The sequence below is a fragment of the Prionailurus viverrinus genome, chromosome C2 (genome assembly GCF_022837055.1).
Source record: "Prionailurus viverrinus isolate Anna chromosome C2, UM_Priviv_1.0, whole genome shotgun sequence".
Lineage (NCBI taxonomy): Eukaryota > Metazoa > Chordata > Mammalia > Carnivora > Felidae > Prionailurus > Prionailurus viverrinus.
Genome location: NC_062569.1, coordinates 49703575 through 49717698, shown reverse-complemented (window position 1 = coordinate 49717698; position 14124 = coordinate 49703575). Strand labels below are relative to the sequence as shown.

Here is a 14124-nt window from a genome sequence, read left to right as displayed (position 1 = left end):
TGATTGCTTCTTCATGAATGGAATAAACATAAATGTATTTGTCAGGAGTACTCCCTGGGCAATGTTGTGTCCTTCTCAGTACATCACATCAGGATCTGTGTGATGTCACTTTATTCAGTGATTGATCACAGTACTTGAATAAGGGGGTTTCTTCCAGGTGTTTTTCATTGTCTAGTTATCTCTTTACCTTTGTAACTAATATATAGTGTGGGGGAGTTAGAGTAATTTTTTATATATATGAGGAAATATGTTTTTTTTGGTCATTAAAATAAAACCCAATCTCCTTAACTTGGCTTATAAGGTTCTCTATCAGGAGATTTCAACTTTTCTTGAGCCATGGAACCCTTTGGTATATAATGTGGCCATCTGGACCCCTTCTCAGAATAATAATTTTGATGCATAAAATAAAATATGTAGGGATATACTGGAAATCAGTTATATTGAAATTCACTTATCAAAATATTAAAAATAAATTGTGATGTGCATATATCTATTAATGCAATAAATAGCAGGATCTAGGGGTTGGTTTATTAACTATTAGAATTTTGAAGCCATGATAAATGTAGATGATACATGGAAATTTCTGCAACAACTGTAATAGGACACAAAAGCATCCATGATTTCTACCAGATACAAAATTACAATTCTAGTACTATTACATTGGGCTTTAGTCATAAGCTAATGAAAATAAAGATAAGATAAAGATACAGTTTTTCCCCCTATCCAGGCTCCCTGAATTCTCAACCCATGATCTCTCACATTGTTTATCCATCTGAGAATGAAATAACCATTAGTCTTGCTTTCATTCAGAAAACTGATTGTCATCTTAAATTTTCATCCTGTCTTTGCTCTCCACATATGATATATTACCATCTCCTCGGACTTCTACCTCCCACACCTCTTTCCAGTCTTGCTGCCAACCATCCAATTCTGTTCTTCCAGCATCTCAGCTGGATTACCGTATGTGGAAGCAGACACTGGTGTCTCAGGTTTGCATTTGAGGAAACTGAAGCACAAGATACTTGCCTAAGGCAGCACAGGAGCCAAGTTTTGAAGCAGGAAGTTGCTCTTCAAGTCTGTGGTTTTCTTGAATTCCTTATGAACAGAAGTCAGAAGTCATACTTATTAGTTGCCCCCCAAAATCTGAGCTACCCAATTGTCCAGTTTTAGCCCAGGGTTCTATTAAAAGGAAAAACCTCTAGCATAAAATGCCCTATTGAAAATGAATAAACATCAGAGTTTATGTAATAGACAAAAAGTATGTGTATCCACCCAATTTTCTCAGCATGTTTTTCCAGCATTCTTCTAGCTCTTATTCCCTGAAGCTCCCCCCAAAACACCATATTCCCCTTACTTCCCCAGTTCCTAGAACATGTTTTCTCAGACTTCATTAGTCTCTCCTTTACACTTTTAGATCTGCTCTTTCTGGACTCTTTAGGTTCCAGTCTTTCATTGCTCATTATCCAGAACTTGCATGATAAAATAGCTTATTTGCATGATAAAATCAGGATCCCTTCTGGAAGATAGGGGATGTGGGAAAGAAGACTATGCATTCAGTTTTTCTATTGATTCCTTCTTAGTCTTTTAATTTTTTGACCTAATGTAACTTTAAATTTTTTTTTTCAACGTTTTTATTTATTTTTGAGACAGAGAGAGACAGAGCATGAACGGGGGAGGGGCAGAGAGAGAGGGAGACACAGAATCGGAAACAGGCTCCAGGCTCTGAGCCATCAGCCCAGAGCCTGACGCGGGGCTCGACCTCACGCACCGTGAGATCGTGACCTGGCTGAAGTCGGACGCTTAACCGACTGCGCCACCCAGGCGCCCCGACCTAATGTAACTTTAAAAGAGCAGTTAAGTGTCTGACTTCAGCCCAGGTCATGGTCTCATCAGGCTCTGTGCTGACAGCTCGGAGCCAGAGCCTACTTCAGATTCTGTGTCTTCCTCTCTCTCTGGCCCTCCTCTGTTCACACTGTCTCTCTGTCTCTCTCAAAAATAAATAAACATTAAAAAAAAATTAAAGTTACATTATAGTACTCAGTTGATTTAAATACAGTAAAGTGCACAAATCAAATGTGGATAGCTTGATTAATTATTGTTTATGCAACCCAGATCCAGACAGAACATCTGAGAACCCCCCAGAAGGCTTCTATTCACTCTTCCAGTAAATATCTATTCCCAACCCCCAAATCAAACACCAACCCCTATCACAACAGATTAATTGTGCTATGCTCAACTTGTATGTAAATGGACTCTTACAGTATGTACTCCTTTTTTTTTTAAGATTTTATTTTTTAAGTAATCTCTATACCCACTGTGGGGCTCAAGCTCACGACCCTGAGATCAAGAGTTGCAAGCTCTTCCAACTGAGCCAGCTAGGCACCCCTAGTATATTCTCTTCTATGTCTGAATTGCTCAACGTTATGTCTCTGTACCAGAACTTTTTCTTTTTCATTGTTGTATGATAGTCATTAAATGAATAGTCCACAATTCATCCCTCCTACTCATGATACACATGTAGGTTGTTTCCAATGTGTGACTATTATGAATATGGCTGCTCTGAGCATGGACAAAAGGTCTCATTTCTGTTGGGTATATACCTTGAACTGGACTTGTGGGTTCATTGGATAAAATTTGTGTAGCATCAGTAAATACTGGCAAACAAAAATTTAATCTTCTAGTTATGTTTCATATATCTAAATCTGTCGTTCAGTTTCTCTTTCTTAGTAAGCACCTAATAAAATGGTTTGCTGTTGAAATGTGGCCAATATTCTCAATTAACACACACGTAGAAATGTATCAGTTGTAATAATACTCTCTTTATTTACGTAGATCATTGATCCTTTTGTTGAAGTTGAAATTATTGGATTGCCAGTAGACTGCTGTAAAGATCAAACTCGCGTAGTAGATGACAATGGTAAGATGATAATCAGTTTGCTTTTCTTTTTTTAATGGTTGGTTATTTATTTATTTATTTATTTTGAGAGAGAGAGAGAGAGAGAGCGCAAGTGGAGGCGGGGGCGGGGGGTGGGTGGGTGGCTGCGGTGCAGAGAGAGAGGGAAACAGAATCAGAAGCAGGCTCGAGGCTCTGAGCTGTCAGCACAGAGCCTGACACGGAGCTCAAACTGCGAGATCATTGACCTGAGCTGAAGTCGGGCGCTTAACCGACTGAGCCACCCAGGTTCCCTCATAATCTGTTTACTTTTTATCAAGAAGCTCTAAAAATAAAATTCGTACTGAAAAAGAAAAATTTATCTATGTGGAAAAGAAACAGATCCCTAAAATTTGTAACTGCCATCTGAATTTTATGTTAAAATCTTTTAAACACATAAAACTGAGTAAATGTGGGTTTGGTGCATGGTATGTTCTGGTGGATGTTGTAATCTAGGCTCCTAAATTCTTTGCTTTTGAAGCAAATTGTGTGTGTGTGTGTGTGTGTGTGTGTGTGTGTGTGTGTGTGTGTGTGTTTTCCCTAATGAAGAGAATAAATGTTATTTTAAAGGGCTGGGTTGAAAATTAGGAAAATGCCTCTGTGTTTTCATGACATAGTTGCTTCAAAGCTCTCATTCATGAAGCCTACATGTCTTGATGATTTTTCATTCTTTTTCTGGAGCATGTAAAACTCTAAAGGCAAGTGCAGCATGCACTGGCAAGTTGACTTCTTGATATGTGCATCTGGTCTATTGGCAGCATTCTTGTATTCTGGTCATGATGTAAAACAAACTTTCTTTACCAAAGCCTCATGTCTTTTCCTTGGTAATCTTCTTAAATGGGGTTTGTTCATATATTTGACAAACATTGTGGCATACCTATTTTTTTTCAGTCTCTAGTCATTAATACTTGAACTCTAAACCTCAATGCTCAAAACATTCAGGAAATTAGAGGTTCATAGTGAGACCCTAGGTATTTTCTAGTTTAAGGAAAGGAATTTGGGGATTCAAGAATAGCATAAGCCTATGACTTTAGGAAATGACATGCTTAAAGGAAGCAAACTTCCTATATTGCATTTTCCTACCAATGCCCATTGGTGGTGTGTTTTTTTCTGGTTTTTGTTTTTGTTTTTGTTTTAGTCTCAGTCTCAGAAGTAATTGAGAGGTCATTACTAAGTTAACAAAAACATAATCTCTTCTCTTGTTCAGGAGGGGCATCTCAGTGATTTCAGTCCATAATTATTTCCTTACCTGAGGCATTTAATAGGGTCAGGTGGCTGATGCCTCCTGACTGCTGTATTTGATAAAACTTATTTGCATTTTTAGAAAAGAGAAACAAATTTACAGAGTATTTGAATTTTTAGCAGTTTATATAATTATTTTGTCTGAGAAAATTTTTATCAAGAAATAAGTGTATTTTTACTTTGAGAATATGAGTTGAATTATATACCTTTCTATTTATTTTCAATGGCTATGAAAATATATCTTTCATGTATTAAGGTGTAGCTTCATGAGAAGCCACTGGAAAACAATAGGGTGTAGTCTAATTCAACTCTGTAATTAGTGTGACTTTAGGTGTATTATTTTCTCGGAATATCAATTTTCTCAACTACAAAATGACTTATAAATACTTACATTTCTTACCTTAAAAAAAGCATTTATAACATGTGTAATTTAAAAAAGTTGTGTAGTTTTGAAAAATAGTATGTATTTTTTCTGAATTAAAAAAAACCCAAAACCCTGTTTTGCCATCCGTAGAGGATTGCCATAAGAATTAAGTAAGATGCCATATGTACAGTGGCATTGGAACCTGCACAGGACCTTATAAAATGTTTGCTGGTGATTATTATAGTAGCAGAATCTTTTGTGGGTGAGAAGCATGATTATATTTGGCAAAGTATCTCTTTCTCTTTCTCTCTTTCTTTTTTTTCTTTCCCTTTCTTTCTTTCTTTCTTTCTTTCTTTCTCCTTTTTTCTTTTTTTTTCCTAAAACATTATTCTTAGACCACTACTAAAGGTACTTTTTGAGCTTACTGAAGCATTCTGAAATTGCCTAAAGGAACTTGCCCTACAATGCAATTTGGCATCAAAGATTATTAGAATTGATGTAATCATTTAAAGGCAATTTTCCTACCAATTATTTTCTGGCAATGGGGCAAATTCCAAGGCTTTATTTCAGGAAGGCATCCTGGAGTGGCTTGGTCATCTTCACGAGTTTAATAACCATTGCAAGCAATTTTCAGTCTGCTTTGCAGGCGATGCTGCCAATTCATTTTTAGTCAAGCCCTTTGCTTTTCTAATTTTTCTCTTCCTATTTCTCTGAGGATTTAACCCTGTATGGGAAGAAACCCTGACATTTACAGTACACATGCCAGAAATAGCTTTGGTTCGGTTCCTTGTGTGGGATCACGATCCGATTGGACGAGACTTTGTTGGACAAAGAACCGTGACCTTCAGCAGCTTAGTGCCAGGTAGGTATAGGCTGGCTTTTCCTTTCTAGGCTGACCATTCAGTTTTCTTTGGAAAACTTAATATATGATATGTGATATACACAACATATGGCATATATGATATATACACTATGTATTATATGAGTGTTGACATGTTTTATGAAATGTAAAGAATTATAGTAAAGTCAAATACTTAATTCAGTTGCACCAATGGGAAAGCCAAATGTAAGTTCAAGTAAAAAGAAACTGTTTTCTCTGCTTTTGTCAGGCTACCGGCATGTCTATTTGGAAGGACTGACAGAAGCATCCATATTTGTCCACATAACAATCAATGAAATCTATGGAAAGGTGAGAAAGATTGTAGTGCTTAAAGCCACATGCAACAACAATGCGGTCCTTAACAAACTTATTTTTTGACTAATTGCTTAAAAGGAACATATATCTTGACAAAGCTGTTCTTTAGCAGAAAACTATTGAAAAGCCTAGCGAGCCCAGTGTGCTATCCTATCAGGTCCCATCTTGATCCACATGTGTTCCTTCCATTGTTCTGGGGTGTGTACTCATTGCTTCCACCCAGGGGGGCTCTCTGGGCTTATGAAAAAACTGCTATTCTCTCAAATGATCATTTGTTTCACTAAAACAATAAATATATAGTTAAACGTTAAATTTTATTTAAATACTTAAGAGGACCTAGCTGACTGCAGCAGGAAATGTAGTGTCTCAGATGTTTGATGAATTACGAGTACTAACCAGACTGTGATTCTAGCCAGTTCTAGGCAGGAGGTGTTCATTTGGTGCCTTTGTATTTAACTGAAAACCTAAAACTCCCCACCCACGGGAATTTAAGGACTTTATAAGGACTCTTTCTTTTAAGAAATAGACTATAAAAATGTAACCTATTTTTCTCCTCGTGCTGTTCTCTTCAGTACACAGCTCACTTGAGGTTTACGAATCAATGGGCTATCCTGTAGGCACGCCAAGTAATTGGGGATTTGGCTACTAGAATGAATTTCCAGGACCAGATGTGATTTGGAGGGACTGTAAGAGCATTGACTAGCACCTTGGAATGTCCAGTGTTCTTTATTAGAAAGTCTCCTGTAGACTTCTATATATTCTCTGTGCCTTATCTTCCTCAGCTATAAATGTAGGGTAAAAATAGTACCTACCTCGTCAATACGCTATCCTTATCCTTAAAAAGCTGCCTACCATACAGTAAATGTTCAAAAATGTTGGTTAATATTAATACTGTTATAACTACAAGCCAAATTCTAGGGAGTGGACCAATTCAGGCTGAATTAGAGGGTATAATGTTTAGCTGTACATCGGCTGGTATGGGAGGGGCACTAAGGATTGTAATTTCTAAGAGTAGTGAAGTTTTATTCTGTGATGTTCTGTGTTTAATCCTTGGTTTCTGCCCATGCTGTTTGTTGAAATACTTCCTCTGGCACAATTGCACACAAATGTAAACGTTAGAAAATGATTCTCGAATTTCTAGGAATCCCAGGTTAAGAAAGTAGTAGGATCTCTAGCATTTATCAGGCTTGAGGGAAACAATAAAATTCAGAATTTGTTTAAAACTTGAACCAGAAATAAATTAAAATGTGAAAAAGAAAGTGTTCCATAGGATTTCCATGTTCCTACATAGATGTCTTCCTCAAGTCACATTATATATTACTTTCAAGGTGTATTTGGGTTGGGATACATAATCCACAATGCGGAGGTGATGAGCTGAGCAACGAATGAACCTGTGACTAACACTCACCGAAAGTGGAAGAAAGGGTTTATAGAAGCATTTTTATTCTTCTCCTTGGTTTTTACTTGTGCCACTTTTCTTGAATGAGCCCAAATTGTGTTTTGTTGTGTTTTGTTTTTTTCCCTTGCAGTGGAGTCCTTTAATACTCAACCCCAGTTATACTATATTGCACTTTCTAGGAGCTACAAAGGTAGTTTCTCAGCATGGTGCTTTGTTCTTGCCGACATATTTCTTTTTAAATGGTTATGGCAGCATGCTCTCTCATATCACTCCATTTCCTGCTTACCACTTTGAAACATGCATCTGTTGCTTTAAGGCGGCCGAAGTTCATAACAGTCTATTAAGTGTGGAAACTTTTCCTATCACCTCATCATCTCTGGGTAGGAAACTTCTGGGTAGCTTGGTTGTGAAAATGGAAGGCTGCCTCCTCACAAAGTAAGGTCAATAAGACTTGCATGGTGTTGTGTAGACATGCTGTGAGCTGCCATTTTCTTGGTTTGAATATACTTCAATGGCTGTAAAATTTTGTTTTGTGTTCATTTTTCATGGAGCTGTCATGTCAAAGGCAAGCGGTTGCCACAATGGGATTTGCTTAACTTGTGCTTCATTCTTTTGTGTCTTCAGAACAGACAGCTCCAAGGTCTGAAGGGATTGTTCAATAAGAATCCCAGGCACGGTTCTTCAGAAAACAATTCCCATTATGTTCGGAAACGATCAATTGGAGATAGAATTCTGCGACGCACCGCCAGTGCTCCAGCCAAAGGCAGAAAAAAGAGCAAAATGGGTTTCCAAGAAATGGTAGAGATAAAGGATTCTGTGTCTGAGGCTGCGAGAGATCAGGATGGTGTCCTGAGGAGGACCACACGGAGTCTGCAAGAGCGCCCTGTCTCTATGCCTGTTGACAAAAGTCTGCTGGGGGCTTTGTCCCTACCTGTATCTGAAACAGCAAAGGACACTGACGGAAAAGAAAGCTCCCTGGGTAAGATGCTTTACGTTTCTCTAAGAATAAATCCTTTGAACCCGTATTCTGGTCCCTGATTACCATTAGGACCTGGTTGACATTTTATAGTCAAAGTAAAAATATACTAAAAAATAAGTAATTTTTAATGTTACCTTTAGACAGGATTTTAAACTTTGGGAAGAGGGCGGTAGGAGAGCTATTTTCTAGTCACCTAAAGCCTTAGAATAACATCGAAGTTTGTAATGATAGGGGAACGATCAGGTGTGATGGTACAGAGCCCGTGGGTCTGCGAGGTGCCGTGCAGGGAGGTGAAACCTGCGAAATAGGAGCAGAGATCTTGTTTTACCAAGTGGGTACAAATGTTACTGATGGTTCTGGGGTTAAATAGAATCATAGTGATTCTTCTGAGGTTAACTGTAGTTGCATTTCTTTCCCCAACGTATGACACATTTCCATGATTGGAAATGTTTATGGAGAATGAAGTAAAGCCAGATGTTAACAGCAAGCCATCTTCTTTACTTGAGAAATCTTTGCTTCTTCAAGAGGTAGCTCAGGTGATATTTTCCTGTGGTCTCATTTCCTTGGTCCCCGGATACTGGCAGGGAAGGAAGCATGTCCATGGTTCCTGTCCGGTTATAGGCTCCTCAAGCATAGGGACCAAGCATTACCCATCATTTTCTTAATCTGAGCATAATGCTTTTTCATTCATATCAAGAACTGGATAAAGAATGATGCCTGCTTTGCACGGTACCAAAGAGCTCCTGAATTGTGTCAGTGACTCCTTCCCCCGCCCTTGGTAATTTAAGCACCAAAACTGTCCATTTGATGTCTCTGCAACAAGAGTTTTAATTAAATCAGAATCCTGTCAGACAAGTATGATGTGATACCTATTTACTTTAGGAAAATACTCCTGTTATCAATCAATCTAATTTCAGTCTTCTCTTTTCTCGCAAACTTCATTTTGCTTATGTGGATTTTTATCATAAGATATTCTAAGGGAACAAATGAATTTTTGAATGGCCTATTTGAAGAGAAAAAGAGAGTTTAAAGGTTTGAAATTTTGCTAGGAGCAGTGTCAGAGAAGAGATGAAATACATCTCTTAAAGTTTATTTCAAAACCCCATTTTGGGGGAAGATAAATCTGTACTCAATAGAAATCAATACTGGTTAACCCAGAAAGCAATATTTAGTTGATGTGTGTATTCTCCCTTTAACAGCTATATAGGTTTGTCATTTTCATGTATATTGTATGAGACTTATGGTAACAATAGAACAAACATAGCCATGCAGTGATTCAAGTTATAATGGAGGAAAAAAAAGTAGAGAAATGCAGAATACAAAATTCTGTATATAATTTTGTCCCTCTAAAGAAGGTTACAGTAGCTATCTCTGAGTGGTAACATCATAGGGTATTTAATTTTTTCCTTGATAATTTTTGGGTTTATCAAACTTTTTATGATGGATTTTTCTTTAGTTAGGAAGGTATTTGGTAAGTTAAATAAATTCTTCTTTTTTATATATCCCGACTGAAAGCATTGAAAAAAGCTATTAATTAGATCAAGAATAATTGAACATTTGATATTATCTTAGCATTATCCTAAGCATGATGGAGTAGCCCAAAGTATTGTGAATTTTGTGTTTTTATAGCTTTCCATACGGTGCCCAATATTTTACTGCCTCTTTTAGGGGAAAATGCAGTATGAAATTTGTGTATTAAAAACAAAAATATGATTAACAAAAAATTAGATATTAGCACCAGCATAGAATTGGTGACCAAGTCTTTAGTTTTACACCTCAAATAGATACTGGTATTTTAATACATTTATTGTACCTTCTAACCTGCTTCAGAACCTGATTAAAGTAGCTGTTTTGCCAAGATGTTTTTTAAAATAATATGACTTGTGATTTTTACTAATACATGTGTAACTTTGAAAGCTTATAGTATCTTGCTTGCAGGTACCACAGTACTTTGTTTAACAGAACTGTCTTGTTCTATTTTTATTGCCATGCTTCTGTGTAGTACAAATCTGAATAGGAAACAACTTAAGGTAATCCTCACTGTAAAAGTATGGTAACTCATTGACATTTTTTTTGACAATGAATATTACATCCTTAGCTGATGTAATAGATACTCAAAGGGAAGCTTCAGTGAAATTCCTATAAATATAGTTTACCATTTATTCATCACACAGACACTTTGTTACAAACCTCTGCAATCCATAACTATATTCTGTCACGATGTAACAGATCTGCATTCTCCATTTGTCTGTCTGAAGACAAACATGAGTGTTTGCAGGGTCTATAAAAAGTGATACATGTTACCTAAAATGTTCTTTGTTTCATTCAGCAGAAGATAAGGATGGAAGAAAAGGGAAGGCAAGTGTAAAAGACCAACATTTTCCAAATTTCAACAGAAAGTTGTCCTCTTCCTCTAGCGCTCTCCTACACAAAGACATCAGCCAAGGCAACTCCACCACGTCTGTTGCCAGCATGGCAATCACGGGAGAACCGTGGGGAGTGCCAGGTCCTAAGGGTGGGAGAGCCAAAGCAAACGTGTCAAGTGATTGCCGGGAACATGAATGCCCCAGCCAATCCCTCTCCCCGCGGCAGCGTTTGGTTCTTGATCCTGCCATTACTCCAGCACAAGGTCTGTGTGGTGTGAAAACCAAGGAAAGTGGCAATGTGGGGGGTTCTGTGGAAGAGAAAAGCACGTTGTCAGGAAGCATTTTCTCTCAAAGCAATTTGGAGATTAAGAACTTGGAAGGTCACTGGGGTAAGGGCCGAGCTGCAACATCCTTTTCGTTGTCAGACGTCTCTACGCTCTGTTCTGACATACCTGACTCACATTCCACTGCCGTTCTGCAGGAGAGTGAAATTTCCCATCTTATTGACGATGTCACTTTAACGAATGAGAGCGAGCCAGGCAGTTCCATCTCTGCCCTGATTGGCCAGTGTGAGGAGGCCAGTGAGGAGGCAAACCTCACAGTTGTTTCTCACGTCCATGGTGCCAGTGCCGTGTCACGTCATTCTCCCTTGCCCCCCTTGGATGGAAAATTGCCTTTCAGGCATGACTTTTCCATGGGAAAACCCAGGTCATCCTTCCTGTGCTCATCTCCTGAGCCAATTGCTTTCTCAAGTCCCGAGACTTCCAAACACTCCACACACACAGTTTGCGAAACTACCTGCACTCCTGTCTCTAAAACCAAACCAGATGACAACCTTTCTGGTAAGGCCAAGATGGGGGCTGTGGAAAACAGCCTGCCTGGGTCCTCTAACACTTCTCACTGCCAGTTACCAAAAAGTCCCAACCATGGAAAAGACTGGGAAATGCTAAAGAACCACGGCCCTGCCACTTGCACGGACTCAACGCTGGAAGATGTAATAGCCGATGCCACTCTCTGTTTAAATTCTGGAGAGAGCAGTCTCGTGGAAATGGATGAGGACTCAGAAAACGTGTCTATAACAGCCTATGAATATAGAAGAGAGGACACAAGTCACCTTGATTCTCCTTTAAAACTGAAGTACGGTCAGGATGTGGTGGAACATTTTCAAAGAGGTTTGAGAAATGGCTACTGTAAAGAGACTGTCCACTCTTCTGTCTCTGAAATCTTCAACAATATTCAAGATGTCAAAAATCAAAGCATTTCTTGTCTAGCCTTTCAGGGTGCTGGTTTTATGCATAACACCTGCTCAAATTCAGATGCAAAAACGAACCAGACCTGTGTGCCCCTGTCTAGTGATGAAGCCACGCATGCCCCCATCCCCAAGCAGCCCACACATCCTCCCCTGCCTGCTCTGAAGCTGCCCAGTCCTTGCAAATCCAAAAGTCTGGGGGACCTAACGTCAGAGGACATTGCCTGCAACTTCGAAAGCAAGTACCAGTGTATCAGTAAGAGCTTTGTTACAACTGGCATTAGAGACAAGAAGGGTGTGACTGTGAAGACAAAGTCCTTAGAGCCTATAGACGCCCTGACCGAGCAGCTGCGGAAGCTTGTGTCTTTTGACCAGGACGAGGGCTGTCAAGTGCTCTACTCAAAGCAGGATGCCAACCAGTTCCCCAGGGCACTGGTCAGAAAGCTGTCATCCAGAAGTCAGAGCAGAGTGCGCAATATTGCCAGTCGTGCCAAGGAAAAGCAGGAAGCCAACAAGCAAAAAGGTGTAAACCCCAGCCACGCGGGAGGAGTGGTTCTTCGAAACAAGCCGTCAGCGCCCCTGCCTGCGGGCAACCGGCACTCCACCGGCTCCTACATCGCAGGCTATCTGAGGAGCACCAAAGCTGGGGGCCCGGAGGGCCGCGGCATCCCTGAAGGGGCGTGCGCAGCCTTGCGCCCTGGCTACGTCGACCAGTTTTGTCCGGATAATTCTGTTTTGCAGACCGAGCCAAACAGTGATGACAAACCAGAAATTTATTTTCTTTTGAGACTGTGACTTACGTAAAGCTGCATTTTCAGTGTTTACAAGGTATTCCGTAGAGTTGTCAGAGTTTTCGGTAAATACGGTCTTGGCTTTGAAATGATTTTAAAATGTATTTTTAAACTTGTGCTTTGGTCTCCCTTTGACTCCACATGTTCTCCTGTTTATGTGTTTGTATATAGATTGGGGTGACATTTCCCATGTGCATATGATCTCTCTTCCCCGAAGTGTAAATGCCGTCAGTAAGAAATATGTGCATGCCCTAGGTGTGACAGTTCTCAGCGGCTTGGGTTATGATGTGTGTACGTTTCTTTACCACCCCCTTTGCTCTGTGTCCTCAGATCACAGTCACAAATGTAGTCAGTTTTACTCTCTAATTGCTGAGTTCGTTAAGAAACTTTGCAAAGGACAAAGGGGTACATTCTTTATTTTAAAGCTATCGTCATCATTCCTAGTTTTCCTTCTTCGCTGAGAAGCCCAAACTCATTTTTATAACTCAGCTAAAAGAAGATTGAAAGAGTTACCCTACCTTTTAAGATTTCTCCACCCCAGGCAGAATAAGAGTTCAAAGGAGATTGGTAGCTGTTCCCCCCACACCCTCTCATTTTAGAGTAGGCTGGGAGGGTGTGAGGGAGAAAACAAACTTCTGTATATAGAGACAAAATTGTTTGTTTTACATAAATTTTGTTACATATTTTTGCTAACGGCTTTGTATGTAACAAGAACACAGTTGCCAAGCTATTTGTTGTACTTTTGAATTTTCTGATTAAATTATAGACTGCAAATAATGGCTTTCAGAACGAGGGACTTCTGTCAGACGCTAACAATAATTGTAGCACAGATTGAAAACATCCCCAAAGCTGTCGAGCAAAAAAAAAAAAAAACATTTTTCTCATAATAAAATCCAAGTAAATAGATAATTAGAAGAAACCTTTTTCCTTCACGGAGCCACGTAACTATATTTTAGAACCAACATACGTTATTTTCACTGTGAATCCATTTTTTATTGCATGTTCAGATGTCCCTCTCTGCTTTTTTGTAATATTAACTGCAATGATGTTCTTCTTGGAATTCATGGAAATATAATTAAAGCAGATTTTTAAACACTTGGTGAGTGTTTTTTTCAGTTGCAGCTCATATGTGACTGCTGAGTAAGGGACCCAGAGCACTCAGAAATATTTTCCTTTTCATCTGTTCACAGCAGAAGATAGCTTCTAAAGGGGATAGGTTTAAGCAGCAATTTATGTCTCTGAGTGTTTTCATTATGCTTTAAAGACCATATTTGTAAGGTAACTTGAAAAGAAATCAAATGTAACGAGTTTCTTGCATTTTGTGTTGCTATTGCTAGTTTAAAAATAATCCTTCCCAAATCCTGCCCTGGGCGTGGGGACAGGCAAGATGCTGGGTTCAGCAAATCAGACTACTTGAAGCTTTGTTGTGTGGGGAAAGAGCGGGGCGAAAAGCAATCGCACCCTGATGGCCCTAAGTCCCCAACTCAGAACTTTTCCCCAGTGCTGAGGGTCTTCTCTTTGGACAAACACTGGGATGCTGGTTGGGGTAGTTGTGTCCTGGTGAAAGGGAGAGGGACCCAATTTCATTCCCTTAATGAACCTGAGAT

At 39.2% G+C, this 14124-nt stretch overlaps 1 protein-coding gene across 1 annotated transcript in view; it reads left to right on the top strand.

Annotated features, from left to right (window-relative positions):
* The window catches only part of PLCH1 (phospholipase C eta 1), a 191200-nt gene extending 177624 nt beyond the window's left edge, over nt 1-13576 (top strand). The window contains exons 19-23 of the mRNA XM_047876576.1: nt 2833-2917; nt 5254-5400; nt 5648-5727; nt 7757-8111; nt 10441-13576. Coding sequence (XP_047732532.1) covers nt 2833-2917; nt 5254-5400; nt 5648-5727; nt 7757-8111; nt 10441-12521 — 2748 coding nt within the window. The 3' untranslated portion in view covers nt 12522-13576. The remainder of the gene's footprint in view (nt 1-2832; nt 2918-5253; nt 5401-5647; nt 5728-7756; nt 8112-10440) is intronic.
* Nucleotides 13577-14124: the final 548 nt, after the last annotated feature.